At 33.8% G+C, this 18,474-nt stretch overlaps 1 protein-coding gene across 3 annotated transcripts in view; it reads left to right on the top strand.

The window, feature by feature from the left end:
- LOC145695218 (alpha-(1,6)-fucosyltransferase-like) overlaps positions 1 to 18,474 on the top strand; it is a 250,604-nt gene that overhangs the window by 223,342 nt on the left and 8,788 nt on the right. For all 3 annotated transcript variants that reach the window (XM_081772207.1, XM_081772206.1, XM_081772208.1), the window contains exon 9: positions 5,365 to 5,518. In XM_081772207.1, the coding sequence (XP_081628333.1) occupies positions 5,365 to 5,518 (154 nt within the window). The remainder of the gene's footprint in view (positions 1 to 5,364; positions 5,519 to 18,474) is intronic.

Here is an 18,474-nt window from a genome sequence, read left to right as displayed (position 1 = left end):
TTTCTGGATGGTCAGGGGACTCTCGGGATAGCTTTTCTGCTCTAATATTTCCCAGGATACTTTGCTGTCGGTGACGTCACGTGGAAGTATCGCGGTATTTTTCAAAATAAGTGAAATTCTGTATAAACAATAACACTACTGTTTCAAGATGGGGAAAAGTTATTTTACTTGTGCAGTAGCTCATTCTAATAACATAGGAAGCAATACAAACGAAATAATGTTCCATGGATTCCCTAAGAATGATGAACTTCTAAGAAGATTGATTTCCTGCTGTAAGCGAAAGAACAATTTTAATGTGGATAACGCACGAATATTCTGCTCACTTTTCATCACAGGATTATCAAAGAGTTTGAAAAAACGAGCTTCTAAGTTTCCTGCAAAAGTAATGTTTAAGATCTGACGCTGTTTCTTCATTATTGATACCAAACTGGCATGGGGAAAAATAAACTAGACACTAGTCAAGTTGAAAAACAGGTGTTTAACAACAATAATTTTACTTTTATGACATTTGTTTCTGAGGGCCTGAAGCTTAAGGAGTTTATGTACGGAAAGTGAAGTGAAAGGAGGTATCAACGAGAATATAAATATATACTTTCATATATTCTTTAGTTTAAATGATATTCGTAAGATTTGTTAAGTATCTGAAACATTATTCTAGAAAAGAGTTAAAAGTGCATTTGAGCAGAACATTCATAGGAACCTATTACGAAGCGAACCTTACCTAACTTTACCTAATCTAACCTAATCAAATCTTGTTCAACCGAACCGTATCTGTTACGTAGAAATCACATTGATTTTATTCCTTCTCGAATGCCACATCGTGTGACAAAATCATTTGTTCTGATCAAAGTGCACTCTTACCATATTCTTATAATTGAAGGGCTGGCCGAGAGAGGGGGCTAAGCCACAAAAACTAAATTCCGATAAGTCGAAGGGCAAAGTGTAGGACAAATAACCGCCAATTTTCCCCTGTGAAGCTGGTTCTTTTATGTATGTATACCACTCTATAGATATCTGTGCAACTTATAACCTGTAATACATACTGTAAAATGTGTTATATTGAGTAATAAACAAATATTAGTAAGGTAAAGGAAATATTTTGCTGTCACGATTTCTGACAATTTGGTTAATACACACTAAATACAACGGGTTAGGTTAGATTTCTAACCTGACCTAACTTAACATAACCTAATAAATTAGGTTAGGTTAGATTCGGTTATATTAGGTTAGGGTAGATTAGATTTCTAACATAATCTAACCTATCCTAACACAACCTAACCTAATTTGTTATTACATACCAGGAATCTCTGAAATTTTGAATAATGTTTGCTTTATGTATTTTACTACCTGAAATGCTCTTATTGAGAGGATTAGTTTATGGAAAGTATTTGAACTCCTTCCACCCTTAGAATTTACGTTTCAATGAAAGTGCAATGACAAAAATCCATAATGCCACCCCACGCTCAAAGAGGATGAATTTGGTTTTAAACGCCATCGGGTTGGTCACTATTCATTTCAGTGAACCTGAAAATCATGGACTGGACACCAATTTCGGCTAAGTTAGTTAGTCCTGGCTGCATTAAAGTACCAAAAATCGTTAAAGTTGGTCGAGGAGAGTTGGCAATCAAAGATTGTTACAATGAATAGAAAATGCCCCCTCTTCCCTTAAAACGGAAATTTTCGAAAAGAATGGGACATGTTTTTCTTTAAGCTTAATGAGGAGTTTATATACCGAGTTTCATCTTTCTAACTTGATAGGTTCGTGAGATACTGCATTTTATGTACAAATTTTGAACCCGTTCTACCCCTTAGGATTAGAATTAGGCTTAGAATTTAGGCCTAGAATAAGCCTAGAATAGGCCTAGAATTTAGGCTTAGAATAGGATTAGGCTCTCAAAGTAATAAGGGCCAGGTCACAGTGGCGTATTTAGGGTGGAGGATTCCGGGCTTAAGCCCCCCCGAAATCTTACTTCCTACACTGAGAAAAAAAGGACTAGGATTTCTGTGTGGATACATCGTATTTACGCGGGTGTTCTCCTTAAGTAATGTAATTTCATGTATAAAAGTACAGCAGGTGGGAACATCATGCCAAGTCTGGAGTTCGGTGTCGAACTAGACTCGCAGTGATTGGATAATTTTATTCACATGATTGATTTCGTGTTAGAAACTATTACTCTCGTAAGGTAGGGAGTCACAGATTTAGAAAGAACCAAGAGGGGACACTCGTAGGAAGGTGTTAACAACATTATATACGTAAGTTACCACCGTCGAAATGGGTATGGCGTTAATTCTAGATTTAAAATGGTGGTCCCACAATACAAAATTTTCGCTGGACGGTGGTGTAGATCGTACTAAGGATGAAACAACATTACTTAATGTGGTGACGCGCGTAACCTGGTAAAAACAGCATTTACATGCCGACTGGATTATGCATTTTTCTCCGTGTATAGTAAAGTATACAAAATATCTTGCTGAATTTTCACATTTTCAGCAAAGCGCCCCACCGAAAGTTAGCAAGCCCCTTCCGAAACAAAATCGTAAATACGCCACTGAGGTCAACTCATGTACGGTACTAAAAATTATAAAAATCGATCCAAAGCTCTAGAATGAATTAGCGAATAAACATTATATTCACTTTTATTTGTATAGATAATTAACCATTATTGACGATATTTATATATTTATTACATTATATTGTCTCATCTGTGAGTAGAAATAACTCATTATTTGCATTTGGAAAGACAAGGAATATCATAATTATGTTTTGAATCCAGTTTTACGAATAAAGCGCGAAGTGTAACAAGCAGGCAAGCGAAAACAATCTTCACAGATACCTCCACATGACGTCACGGACAGGGAGCCAATCAGAACGCTAATCGCGAACTGGGGCTACCTGTTATTTTATATACCTTGCTGGACGGTGATCTTCCTCTAATTTTCTTCACAACATTAGAATAATGATATTCCAGCTAGGATATGAATTGTTTTCGTGCGTGATAGTAAACTTATCCGCTCATTGCGCGTCGTTTTTCGAATTGTATCGTACCGTCGCGCTTGTAATTTGTTAATAGAATTAATTCCATGGTTTAATTTACTGGTAGGTCCGTATATTTCATTTTATTTTTTTATTCTTGATGTGCCGAACCTTGGATAATGGAATGGTAATGCCTTACGGTAATTGGGTTCAAATCCTGGGACACACAGTAGGTGAAACCATATCCGTTATGACTATATTTTTACTGTGTTGCTTTTCGCTTATGTTGGGTTCTACTTCGTCTTGGATTTTTTTTTAATTTTAAATTTTTGCTAACTTTTTTTCTTTATAATGTACAGTAGTTTTTACATTTCTCTTGTTTTCTCTCTTGAAGATTGGCATGATTTCTTCAGTCATAATTAATAGCATGCAGTGTAAAAACTATAAAACACAAGTACAGGCCATGAATACCTAAGGGTAGTGTATGGAAATAGACATCATACTTTCTTGACTTTGGGGGACACGGTAGCTAAGTGGTAGAGCACTTACCTTTGGTGCATGGGGCCCCTGGTTCGATCCCCGGCCAAGTGAGCTTGTGGTGGACAATATTGTGTCCGTGGGTTTTCTCGGAGTACTCCTGTTTCCTCTCACTTTCTCATCATTCACTTTAATCTCGTCTCCCTTAGCCTAAAGGGCATAAGGACGTTAAACTGAAAGATTTCACTTCATTTTTCATACTTTCTTGACGTTGGAACAAACAGAAATGATGTAGTCAGTACTTCACTCTGGCCTCTTTATTTCTCTAGGCTGCCTCACCTATTCATTTTAAAAAGGAGGGGTGAATCATCCTCACTCGCCCGCCCTCACAAGGGTTCGAACCGTGGGCTCAGTTCGCAAGCTTACTGACTATACTACTATGATTTTAATATATAATGTATGTACAACTGAATTTTACAATTTTTTTTACACTTAATCATCGAATGAAATCATCATTAAAAATATTTTCCCTCAGTAAAATGATATCTTACTTGTAAGTCAATATTGGTTAGAATGTTGAACTAACAACATATATATGCACATTTGGATATCTGCTCATCATGGGATATCTGGTTAGTAACATGTAGGACCTCTCCGAGCACGGAGAAGTGCAGCAACTCGACGTGGCAGGAACGCAAAAAGACTATGGAAGTCCACTGGAGGGATAGGCCCATTCAGTGTCGATTGCCGTGCCCAGTTCGATTGTTGATGCAAGTGAGGCACGAAAAGCTCGTTCGATGATATTTTGTATGCTCGATAAGGTCCATGTTCAGGGATCTAAGAGGCCAAATCATTTGTCGGAAGTACCAGAATATTCAGTCACACACCACTCCGGCCTAATGACATAGCGTATTATAATCTTGGAAAATTCATTGTGGGTACAATAAGTCCATAATGGGCTGATAATGGTCGCCAAACAGCTGAACATACCGATGACCAGTCAGTGACTGGCTCAAGGCGACCAGAGGACCCAAATCATACCATCTAAACATCTCTAAAACACTACCGAGCCTCCTAAAACATCACCAGCTTGGAGAGTGCCTTATTCACTCCACGGCCCTATGAGATCTGTGCCACCCCCGTACTCTGCCATCTGCACCCACCTACGGGAAATGTGACTCCCCTAACTTCGTTACACGTTGCCAGCCGTTTAAGGCCAATTTACATGTTCACGAACCAACATGAGTCACAACTGCCGATGATCTGCGCTGCGTTATCCCATGCAAATCAAATTGTGCTTCACTGGCCGCTGAGAGGCGTTGCTGAGACGTCCTGCATTCATTCATGTTGTCAGTTCATGTACTATTGCTTGTCTGTTTGCTAGGACCAGTCTGCCCAAAGTCACTGAGCGCGGTTATTTGACACGCGTGCGCCGCCATTGTTTTGTTCCTGATTGGTCGTTATCCTCCAATACTTTGGCCAGGGTCCATCCTTGATACTTTGGAGTGAGAAAAGTTCAATGTGTGGACAATTTGTAAAATCCTATCTCCATTTAGCTAGCACTAAGTATCATCCGCACCCGAACGCCGATAATTCCCCGGATTGCCATCATTACGATACATGACCCTTCACTGCACTCACAAGAGTCCAGGTGATAGCACTGAAATTGCTGCTCGCCATTTGATCGACAGAAATTGCTTCTCACCATTTGATCGACTTCAAGAAGTTTCCTATCATTATCTCATGACTTTTGACAATTACGTAGGTAAGTGTATATGTATAATACTCGTTGATAATTAGTTTAGATGGAATGACTTATCATATTAGTTCCTTTGATCATATTAGATACCATGGTCAGATAATATGTTTTACATGAGTATTGCTGTGCTCAAATTGTGATTTGATATTTGCAGATATCCTAATTATGCAATTTTGGGAAACATAGAGATAGCTCGTACCGCAGGTTTTGGAGGACAACGATATTCAGAAGATTCTCTGCGAGGCATTATTATAGACATCTATTTCTTATCACACTCCGATTATTTAGTATGCACATTTTCCTCCCATGTAAGTAACTCGTAAGTAAAATGTTATAAATACAAGGCTACTAGAAATTATCCTTCCAGTTAAGAATATTAATAGCTCAGCTTTAATGAATGGCCACATGTTATTTTAATTAAGTGGTATTAATAGAAATAGAATCTCAAAAGGTGACATCAAAATTATTTTCCCGTCGAAAGTATTCAACGTGAACTTTCTTTCTTATTCGACATAAGCAAGCCTGTAATTCCTGTTATGCACGTTGTACCATATGCAATTAAATTGCTGCACTGGTTCTGTGATGATTCCTAGGTTGTGCACAAGGGGCACTAAAGATAGTTTGAGGATCCATATTGAACATAACCTGAGGAAGAGAAAAGAGTAATGTCCGTGTAACGTGGAGACCGAGAAAATAATTCATGATTGGTACGACTAGCACAGATAATTGGTCAGTTTGATACTACAATAATGTATTTCCTCTGTTTCTTCGTAAAAATAGAGGAAGTGTTTCTTGTCGTCGTTGTTGTTATTATTAGTTTTATCATTATTATAGTTCTACGTTCTACGTTTATCCTATGTAGGCTCAGGGACGTCATTTCAGACTTCGTTTGAAAGGACAAGAAAACCTTCGACATAAAACTTTCACGTTTTGTACTAGTATATTACTATACAATCTATTAAAGTATATGTATTCCTCACACTCTTGGGGAAGCAATTGACTCTTCCTGTTCTTCCTAATTGACGCCCCTGTGTAGGCTAAAGGAGGTGAATGATTGATGAAAGTGAATGAATATGAAATAATTAGTGGGACGAGTATCTGGGAGAAAACGGGAGAATCTATAGGCACGACGCTGTGCATCACAAACTTACACGACCTGGGATAGAACTAGGGAAGTCTTGTCGCACCAGAGGTGAGCACCCTACCACTGAGCGACCGCCCCCTTCTCCCTATGAAAGAAGTGGAAATGTGATAAGAAACGGGAAACCTCAAGAAAAAACACGGACGTGAAGTTGTGAACCACAAACTCTCATGGCCTAGGATCGAACGAGGGGCCTCTCGTATAGAAATGATCGCTTTACCACTGAATTATCATGCTTCCTGTCTTGTAGTGTTACAAAAGCGTATTTTCTTCACGCTAGACCCTAGAGCCATAGGAACTAAATACATGTTTCTAATTAGTTGCAGTTTGCGATTGTCCAAACCTTCTGGTGCATATATCGTGTATTATAGTAATAGGAGAAAATTGTCACTTTGCTGGAATTGAAGAAGAAAATTGAAGAAGCAGCTGAGGTTAAATTTATGTCATAGGGGTCAAGGTGGAAAAAAATGAGCCCTGCGGGGCTTCTAACCCGTTCCTCCTCCTTCTCCTCCTCCCCCTCCTCCTCCTACTACTACTCTACTACTACTACTACTACTTTTACTTCTGCTGCTACTACTACTTATACTATGAATTCGTATAGCAAAACTGCACGCGTAATGTAAGCAAATCATTTTTTGAGCACTATTTTCATTTTATTTTAATGAAAAAAAAGTGTTATGAAAATTTAAAAAAAATAAAAAACTTTTCTTGGGCTGGGTTGGAACCCACGTCAAAAGAGATTATTACTAGCCCGTTGCGCTAGCACGCTCGGCCACAAGGAGCGACAGCAGTACGCGTTTGATTTCTGCTAAAGGTTTGCTACATAGAGAGAAATGAATAACCTCAACCAATCAGAATCGCTTATTTAACCCCTATGGCTAGGGTTGAGCGTGATTTAAATATATGGGTTACAAAATTATGTCCTGCCCTAGCTATGGCATAAATCATGTCCGTAAAATGTCTAGGTTCAAAATTCCTGTGATTAGGTCCTTGTCAGAAATTAAGAGACCTCAGAAAACACGTGCACCTATGAAAGAGTGGTTGGCATGTGAGTTTTTCGTTCAGTATATTCCCCATTTATCTTAGAGCATAGCAATCTCTGAATGTGAATGAAAATGAACTGATTAGTACAAGCATATTGAAAACAAAAAACGGTACACTATAAGCGATTCGTCAGACAAGGAATGGAAGTAGTAATGTATTTTTTAGTATTATGATTGTGTTGTTTTTACGATTATTAGAGACTACAGAAACTCAAACAATCCAAGTTTGGTCAGGAAAAGGTTTCAATATTATTATTATTATTATTATTATTATTATTATTATTATTATTAATAATAATAAAGTAAGTGTTTAGCAGAAGGGCTTAAAAATACAAAATTTACGGAGAAATGGAAGATGCAAGTACTTAGACCTAACATAACCTAACCAAATCTAACCTAAACTAATCTAAACTAATTCAAACTAACCTGAATTAACCTAAACTAACCCTATATTATTAGAAATAACGAAATTCTATCATTTTTTCGAAAATTATGCGGGACCTCTGCAGAAATATCACCTAACATAGACTAACCTAAGCTAACCAAAACTAACCTAAACTAACCTAATCTAACAGAAACTACCGAAATTTAAAAATGTAACATTTTTTAAAGAAAAGCAGCTGGACCGGTGTTGCTAAACATTATCCAATAATAATCATGGTGCGAATTACCGGCGTGATGAGGGGGATTTCCCCCCTCAATCACATTTTGCTTCCCCCCAAAAAAATCAGCTGAAGTATCCCCACCGGGGATGCTCGCTTTCCTCCCCGCCAACTATGCTTGGTATACCGCCAAATTTCACTGATTTTTGTCGTTTCTTCTAAGTTTAATCTTCTAGCTGTGTTTCGAAATGAGCGGTGTAAACTATTCGCTTTTGATCATTTCTAATTTCCTCACTATTTTCATCATTGTTTAGTTAATCTATATTATTATGACTACGGTTGTTACTTGCAATCGCATCTTCATACCCTTCAGTTTGTCGTTCGTGAATTTGAATATACTAATTGCACATAACAAAGTCACATATGGATTTATAAATGATCTTTACGGTTGGCCAAGAAGAAGTAAATAAATAACTTCTTCCACCATACTTGATGAAGGTCGGACATGTCATATTCATCCTCTACATTTGTATCGATTATCATCCCGTTTTTATTTTTGTCGTATTTCATTTTCCAGTATATCCCCTGTTAGCGCATGGTCCTCACTTCCTAGTAGTTTGCGTATACAACTCAAAAGTTGCGTTTAATTTGTGGTAAATAGCATAGTAATCACTGCCTTTTACAGTTTATGGAAATGAACTTTTGAAATTGTACTCAAAATCTGAGATATATATACAGGGTGTTCATTTATTATGTAGCCAAAATCCACTCATGAAATCCTCATATCTAAATAATTACAAAAGTCCATATGAAGATAGGGCGAAAACGCGTTGTTTCAAAGTTACGGGATGCCGAAATCGTGAAAATTGTAACTTTGAGTCTGCCTAGTTTGGAAACTATTAGAGATATCAACGGCGGTTAAAGACATATTAGAGGAACTAGTACGCTGTCTATCCAAATAACCATGTTTCAGAGTTGAGACGTATCGGCGCAACGGATTTTATAAAGGAAGCTGCGGTATAGGTTCCGCTCTGCCACCCCTCTCTCTAAAATTATATGCGCCGGTACAACCCAACTCTGAAACATAGTTATTTAGATAAACAGTGCACTAGTTTCTTTATATTTGTTTAACCGTCTTTAATATCTCTCATAGTTTTCGACCTAGGCAGCCTAAAAAATTACAATTATCTCGATTTCGGCATCCCGTAACTTTGAAACAACGCGTTTTTCGCCCTATGTTCATATGGACTTTTTTATTGTTCAGTGTAAGGATTTCACCACTGAATTTCGACCACACAATAAATGTACATCCTGTATATATTCTCTCGTGGCCATATGTTAACATACACGCTCGGGATGTACTCCCTAGCAGACATGTTGGTGAAAGTGAGTAAGCGAATAATTGAAGATTTTCTTGTTCTCTAAAACGATGGTTCTCCGTGTCAATATCTGTGTCTGTATAACATTTCAACTGGAGCTTGTTTTTAAAGTTAACCTTTCATTTTTCCATCTTCCTTTTCGATGTATAGTTTGTTGTTCACGCCAATAATGTCGAAAACTTCAGTGTAATGTTTATACATTGTTTGAATAGCGTAGTACATATTGAATAAACTCATCTGTAACCTAACAGTAAAGTAATTGTAAGTGTTGACTTCCTGAGCTCCGTCACGAAATCGATATTTGAAAACAAAAAGAAGGAAAAAGCATGAAGAGCACAGCTTTAGCAGAGAGTAGAAGCGCAAGCTCGAAATTTGAATTGAGAGTTTTTAAATATTTGGCCTTCGATTTGACCTTGATGCCAGAAATCGTGAATAGCAACAATCCATTTCTTGTATGATATCCTAATACCTAGATTAAAAAACAGTAAGTCCGGTTTAACTATACTGATACTTTAGCGGTTTCCATAATGCTGAAGTAGGTTTTCTTTTGTAAGCTGTGTGTAATAACGCGAAGGGGAAGATTTCAATATGAGTGGAAAAATTAACATATGCTTGTGATCATGGCTATCGCTCGGGCCTAATTATTAAGTAAATAAACCTTAGAAGAGAGTTACGGGCACAAGAGTGAGTACAACATTTAAACACGTTCAGAAAGGTTAGGTGTGGGGTGTGCATGTCAGTCAATATATACGTACATAGTTATTGTCTAGATTTATTGAATTAATAAATCTCTTATTTCTTACATATGTCATATTTATGTGTGTGTGTGTGGGGGGGTAATGTATTATTGTTTCATTTTCAATTATTGCATCTTTAGACTTTACGTCCTGTTGGCCTAATTTTATCCCCCCAATATAGATTATCTAACTCGCACACTGATAATAATAATAATAATAATAATAATAATAATAATAATAATAATAATAATAATAATAATAATAAAAATAATAATAATAATAATAATAATTTGGGAAAACTACAGTTCGATTTCGGTAATGTGAATTATAAATGAATCTGCTTCACTATCATTTTATTAGTCAAGGGGATAGATCCGGCCCCGTGTGCATAAAGACGTACCATCACTTTGACTTCACAGGAGTAGAAGTAACTCGTAAAAGTAGTTCAATTGTTATGCAAATTAGCGTGGGGTTTTTGTTGTGAGAGAAGTAGTTTGACCTTGAATGGTTACGTACGAATGTGGGAACAATGGTTAGATGTTTGTATGTGTAATAAATTATTGTTAATGACATGTCGGCTTCCTTTATTCTTGTACTCAAGAAGGTAGCTGAAGAATGTTGTGAGTGGGGGTGAGATAAGTGTACATTGCTCTGATTATATTAAAAACAGTAGTTCGACCTTGAATTGTCACGTACGCATGTGGGAACAATGTTTAGCACAGATGTTTGTATGTGTAATAAATTAGGATCATTGACATGGGGGTTTTCTTTATGCTTTATACTCAGGAAGGTAGCTGAAGAATGTGGTGGGTGGGGGTGAGAGAAGTGTACATTCTTATTATATTCAACAAAGTAGTTTGACCTTGTATGGTCACGTACCCAGAAATTTGTTTGGGAGAAAGGTAGATCACAGGTGTGCGTTAAAATTTTTATTGTTGACAGAGTAGTAGTTGAAGAATATGGTGGGTGGGAGATGAGAAATGTGTACATTGCTTATATTATTTTCTGTTGTTGACAGAGAAGTAGTTTAACCTTGAATGGTCACGTACGCAGAAGTTTGTTTCAAAATTTCTGGAAAAGAGATTAAGAGATAAATGACCATGTATTTCTTTAAATTTTAATTAACTCCAAGAATTTTAACTAATTCCCAGTTTAAGTAATTCCAAAAATTTATACGAAGATTACCGAAGATTGCCGAAGTTTCCCGAACGATGTTGACATTTCCAGAACTTTTTCGAACTTTTACGAAGATACACGAGCGATTTAGTTCGATTGTCACAAAAATTTATTTAGTTTGGTTTAATGATGGATTGGTATTCTTGATGTTTTGCAGGAAATTGATAAAAATAAAAATAACAGTAACTATGGAAACTTTAATAAACTTACGTGAAATTGTGTGTGAGTGTTTGAAAATTAATTTAAAAATTTATAAAATGAAATATCATAAATGGATGATACTGAAACATTCTCGGAGAACGACGTAAAATGTAAATGGAGTGTAAATAAAGTAGACACGAATTGTATAAAGAAATCCATACATGAGTGGAAAACAACATATTTTGCTATGTGCCGCTTGCAGTTATGGATATTTTAACGAAATGGAACATGAATGTTTATTTTTAGAAGAAAACGTCAAGAAATCACGAGTAAAGAATATTATGGAAAACATGGATGTGGAAGAAAATATATTTTATACATATTTTATTGGTTTGCTTACAATAAATTCATTTTATAATACATACTTTAAATTATTGAAAAGAGATGTGTTTTTAAGTGATTTTCTGGATATCCTTCTTCATAAAAATAAAAATAAGAATGCTGAATAAAAACATTTCGTGTACATAAGAAAAGTTTTAGTGTTCGTGAAAAATGCGTTTGAAAATTTACCGTTTGTAAATATTTCATAAAAGAAGAAACTTTAAATTACTACCAACTATATTTGTATTAGGAAGAGATTAATTTTTTGTGTGAAGTTTATACAATAAATTGTTTACAACACTTGATACCAGGTAATATTATCAAATATTTAAAGAAGAAAATGTCGGAAACTAATATGTGTTTAATACCTATAATACATATATTTATTTCCATACATTATTTAATGCATAGTTTTATTTCAAATATTTGTATTATATTAATTTTACATTTTAGTTTACTTTATCTTAAGAAATCAGTTAAAGAATAAAATTATTTGAAAAACATTGCACAACTAAATATTAATGGTTTGAAAATTACATATTTGAAGAAATGTATAAACAAAATTTATTTACAACAATTAATTTTACTTTAACATTTTTAATTTTTCGGCTCACAACTTCTAATATTTCGGACGGTTTTTATAACGAGCTTTTAGCATTTAGTATCACACATTTTAGTATTTTCGAAACATCTTTCATTGGCTCACAACTTTTAGTACTTTCGGAACACTTCTACAAGAAGTATGCTATGCATACGATCTAACTAAAACTGTTATGGAAGCGAGCCATCAAATAATTAATACTCTCGCACCCAGACGTTGCTCAGTGCTTTTTAAAGAAGCGAATCATTGAAAATCACATTAAGATTTATTTGAGTTTAACAATGATAAAAATCTTTGTTTAGAGTTTTTATAAGTAACACTGCTTTAGAAGTTAAATACAAGATTTTTCGGTAGAGTGCAGTATCTGTAGAAAAAAGAAACACGGTTTTGTTTCGTTTGTTGAGAATGTTTTTTTGTTAGAAGACGTACTTCTTCTTGATGTTAAGAAACGTGTTTTGCGCAATAGTAAAAGTATGAATAGCTCGTGTGATAAATCAAGTATTGATATTAATTGTGTTGAATTAGCTATAATTAAATGGATACCGAACAAAGTGCTACTTAGTGGAGCATGCTATTATTATTAGTTATTCAAAAATGATATTAGACATATGTGTGTGTTGAAAAGGAAAGAAGTGTTAGACTTGGAAGCTTGTAGTAGTTTATTAAAAGAAGATACGTGCAAAGAAATTATGAAAATCTTTATGGATTCACATAATATCCATAGCAAGAAAGGTCATATTCTTACACAATGCATTTTTAATCTTTATGTAAGCATTATATTTCGTGTGGTACTGTCTGATTGTGATTTTCCAAGACTCATATTTTTACATAAAGATGTTTTACACGGAGTGTACAAGGGTACAAGTAAATAATTTCAACTCTTGTAGGACGCTTGCGAATTCGTTAAATGTTTGCGCGCATGTGCAGAATCGTTATTGTTTACATAGGAACATTACTTAAGTAGAACAGTATTCGTGAAAATGTGTAGTAGACGAGTATCTGCTTCTGAGTATATTTCTCCAAGAAAAAGATCGCGTGTGAAAACCATCAGAAAATTATTTTTCAACACACATGGGATCCTGAAGAAGATAAAGTGAAAATATTATATCCTACGCTGGAGATAGAAAATCGTTTAGGAGATTTTATCGTTATGATGATGAAATCCATTTTGAAAAAATGCTTCCTAATACACATTGAAATTCAATAATTAGACAATGTGAATTGTAAGTGCAATCGTTTTAAAATAAGTGATGTGTTTGAAAGTACTTTTTGAGAATTATCAACTGAGTGAACCGCTACTTTGCTTTGCTTGTTCAATACAAGATGAAAAATTACATAAATGTTTGTTAATATTTAATAATAGTTTGAAACAAACTCTGTGGGAATTCCTAATTCAGAAGAAAACCCGTGACATAGTGTTTGAACTTTACGTAGAGAAACATTTTAATTGCTTAGATAAGGATTATAGAAGAAATAACACGCTTTTAAATAGATTTAATTTATTATATGAATCACTTGCATTTTTAGATTCATATATTTGTGATTTGATTGAACTATTTTTAGGAAAGATAAAAATGTGTATGGAAAACAGTTCATGTATGATTCTACTTCTTTTTCTGTGAATGAACAGTGTGTGCTGGAATATATTTCAAGATGGAAGCCGGAATATAGATTTGTGTGATGGGTGTTTTGAAAATAGCCGCATTTTAGATGAACATGAATATATTATTTTAGAGTATGAAAGGTGTTATACTGCGTGGCGTGTTATGGTACGACCAGATATATTTGATGAAATGTATGAAATCTTTTCATCATATCATGATACTGAAATTGACGATTGACATTTGATTATGCTCTATATAATATTTTATTAAACAAAAAATTCATCCAATGTATTTTCGAGTTACTTCTAGAAAAAAGATTTCATTTATAATTTCTAATGTTTTTTTGGGTTAGTGAAATAACTAAGTAAAGTAAAAGTTATATATATTGTAAATACTGATTACAATTTCAGACAGAAAAAATTTCTTATGATAAAGTCGTTGACATTTACACGAATTCAAAATTAAAATAGGTTATTTATATACTTTTCATATGATACTTTATTACAATTTTATTCATGATATATATGTAATCCCTTTTATCTTATCCGGAAAATTATAAATAAACTATACGGATAAAAGTATTTTTCTTACGTTTTATTTTTTAAAAATGTATTTTACCTTTGTTGGTTTCTTTAAAATCATTTAGTTTATGACTTTGTATGCAGACACACTTAGTTTGTAATTTTGCACTCAGATATATTTAGTTTGTAATCTAGTACGCAGAGGTGTTAAAACAAAAGAAAATATCGTACCCTGATACATTCAGCTTGTAATTTCGCACCCAGATACATTTAGTTTATAATCTCGTAACCAGATACATTCAGTTTTTAATCTCGCACACAGTCGCACTTACTTTGTAATCTCGTACACAGGTGCATTTAGTTTGTAATCTCGTGCGCAGAGGCACTTACTTTGTTTTCGCGTATCTAGACGTGTTAGAATCGTATGTTTATATCATGATGAAATTTGAAACTCAAACGGTAATTGTGGTAATCAAATATTAATTTCATGAAGTAAGTTTTGCAAACGTATAACTGACAACAAATACAATAACAGAAACGCAGAAAAAAATCAGCAAATTTTTATCACTTCAAACAACTTTTAGTATTTTCGAAACAAGTTTCTCTTTATGATATATACTTCGGAGTTTTCGTAGAAAACGAATCTGTTAATAATACGAGAGGTTAAATAAATAAGGAATTTGTGCTGGAATTTTTCTAGTTTTGCAAATAAAATTTGCTCTTTAAAACTTTAAAAACGAGTATTATTGGAAATATTACGAAATAATAAATATTTACTATTTTCGGACAATTTTACAACGAGTGTTATAATAAATAACACGAAAGAATACAAAAGCTAAGTTTTCATATAAAACGATCCGTCAAAATACAAGTTCGCAATTTTTATTATTTTTGGAATATAATTCCTCTGAAATTCCTATTGAAGCGATCCATTAAAAAATTAAAAGAATATGAATAAGAACGAGTTTCTATAAGAAACGATGCGTAAATGATAAGAAAGGAGAAGTCAAAAGACAGAGTGTTCTGTTAAGAAAATATCACACGATCGACACAAAATAATAAATACAATAAAAAGATTAGTTTCTCCATGTTAATTTTAGAATAAATTATTTAACAGTTCACAATCAAAGATTGCTCAGAGTCTGCTTAGCAAGCGAAGCAAATAAAAAGGAAAATGATTTAGTAGCTAGGACAAACAGATGAAAATATAAAATCTAGTACCCGGTTATTTAAAATATAAAATGGAATGAAAAAGATTTAGCAGGAAACATAAATAACAGAACAAAATATAAAAAGAAAACAAACTTTTTAAGGAACTAAAATAGATTTAGTAGCAAACACAAACAGAAGAATAATAAAAACAAAATAAAATGAAGGATAGTTAAAATATAAAGAGCAATGGAAAAAACATTTACTAGGAAACACAAACAGAAGAAAAAATAAAAAACAAGGCATTTTAAAAAGGAAAAGATGTAGTAGCAAACAAATAACAGAAAAAAATAAAGAAAAGAAAATAGAATCAAGATAGTTAAAATATAAATAGCAAGTAGTTCGTATATTAAACATTTTTGTTATTGCAATATTATTTATTTCTTTCTAAAGTGGTTATTAGTTGTAACTTTAGTTTTTCATTAAGCAACAGTTAATGATATTTTATTTTTTCTACTTAGATACTTTTGATACTCTTATATTCTGTTAAAATTAGGGATGCGTTCGAGTCGAGTCGAGACAGAATTTTCCCGACAAAATTCGAGTCGAGACACAGCTCTTCCAATAGAAAAATATATATTTTTCGAGTCGAGACATCAATTTTACAGAACATTTTCGAGTCGAGACAGTCTCAAATCTTGTCTCGTGCGCGTCCCTAGTTAAAATTATCATGTATTTAATTTATAATTATAACAGTACTTTGAAATTGTTATACAAACTTCTAAGAGCAACATAGTTAAGAGAATAATAAAGTTCCATAGGAAGATCATAAGAACAGCCATGCTGTGATCAATTTAATTAATTTAATTGGTTCGCATGCTAAAGCATAATCCATAGAACAGCTATGCTGTGATTCGTCAAATAATTACTGTGCACACTCGTTAAATATGTGAGTGGCTTTTGTAACTTTGAGTGTATGTACATATATATGTCTATGTGTGTGTGTGTGCATGTGTTTCTGTATGTCTGTGTGTGTGTGCGTGTGTGTGTTTGATAATAATTTGTTTAAGTAAACAACTTGTACATTTGTTTACGATATGTATACTATATAATTTTTCTCATGATAAATGAATACAGAAAGTAAAGAATAAACCTAGAGTAAGCTTTGAAAAGATTTTCCTTTCGATACAAATATGAAGTGTTCCAGAGAAGTTTCAACATGTTTCGTAAAGAAACAAATGAAAGAAAAATTAAGACGAAAGGGAGGGAAATCAGTCATGCAGCCTTCAGTGGGAGGGGAAATCAGTCATGCCGACTGAATGGAAAATAAGAACAAGGTTAAACTGCTGAAATGGGAGAGGTATTAAAATGAATGCCGCTTCAGTGGGAGAGGAATTCAAATTATTTATCAGTTCACAACTTTTAACAACAAGTTTCCGAAGTAAATGGGAGAGTAAATAAGCAGAGTTTACGTGAGAAACAAAAGAATTAAAAAGAAAATCAAAACAAAATTAAACTCTGGCAATGGGAGGGGAATTCAAAGACAAGCCGACTGAGTGCGAGAGGAATTCAAAGTTATACCGACTGACTGGAAAATTATAAGGGAAGAAAAAATAATACTTATGTTGTGATCAAAGAAAAAATTAAAAAATATTGCGTAATATAAGGAATTCTGCTTTGAAAGAAATGTTAAGATGTTACAGAGAAAAAATCAAAAGGAATACTACAGGTATCATAATTTTAGCGGGGAATTTTTCATTTTAGTTTGTTGGCTATCGACGACGATAGTTGCCGTCAACATTTATATCAACTTCCCCCTAAAACATTTACATCAATGAGAAAAAGAAGACAGATTTTATTTGTTATACATCATAAGGTATATATTAAATTTGTATAATATAAACAACACCATATATATTATTTACATATCGTAAAATTTTATCGTTTCCTAAGTGTTAGCCAATACATATGTTTATCAGTACACATGTCGTATAGTTTATGATATATAGCGGATAAAAAAATGAAGTAATATAAGTTTGGCGGGATGTTTGCTATTTCATATCCAACATATATGCATAGCACTGCACATATTTACTATACTTTAATACAAAACAAAACGTACAAATATATGTGGTGCAAGAAATGAACCGTTAAGGCTCATACAAAGTGTTACTATGTATATGTGGAATGACATACTAAGAGATGTTTAGCAAAAAATATCAGCCGGCACCCCTCATTTGAAGTGCTAGCAGAGCACTGCACACAGTTCCTATATGTTAATACAGACAAGGTATAAAGCGTACAAATATATGATTGTTAGCAAAAATATAAACTGGTAAGCCTAATACAGTGATAGGAAACCACAGTGTATATTTCCTGTACAATATTACATACATTATTAAATAGTAAAATTGTACGGTACATATGCCAAGCACTGTAAATGTGTGCCATGCTTTAGTACATACAACCTATCAAAGGATGCAAATTTTCACATTAATATCAATACTAATTTATACGCTACATATGCCGTCCACTGCGTTTATGTGATATATTGAACACGTACAAATATAAAATGTCAGAAAATTCTCACGATTACTAAATGCTAGTCGTGCACTGCGTATATGTACAACGGTCTACTAATACTTTATAATACTCACAGATCTATACTTTATGATATACTAATATAATCCGTTCATGCCAATACTAACTGATATCATGTATGTTCGATTTGAATTATGTATATCAATATGTGCGGAGCATAAAATCTTAAAAATGTATGAATACTAAGT

Source organism: Thermobia domestica, chromosome 9 (genome assembly GCF_964235325.1).
Source record: "Thermobia domestica chromosome 9, izTheDome1.hap1.1, whole genome shotgun sequence".
In the NCBI taxonomy this organism is placed as follows: Eukaryota; Metazoa; Arthropoda; class Insecta; order Zygentoma; family Lepismatidae; genus Thermobia; species Thermobia domestica.
This window is presented reverse-complemented; position numbering and strand designations above follow the sequence as displayed.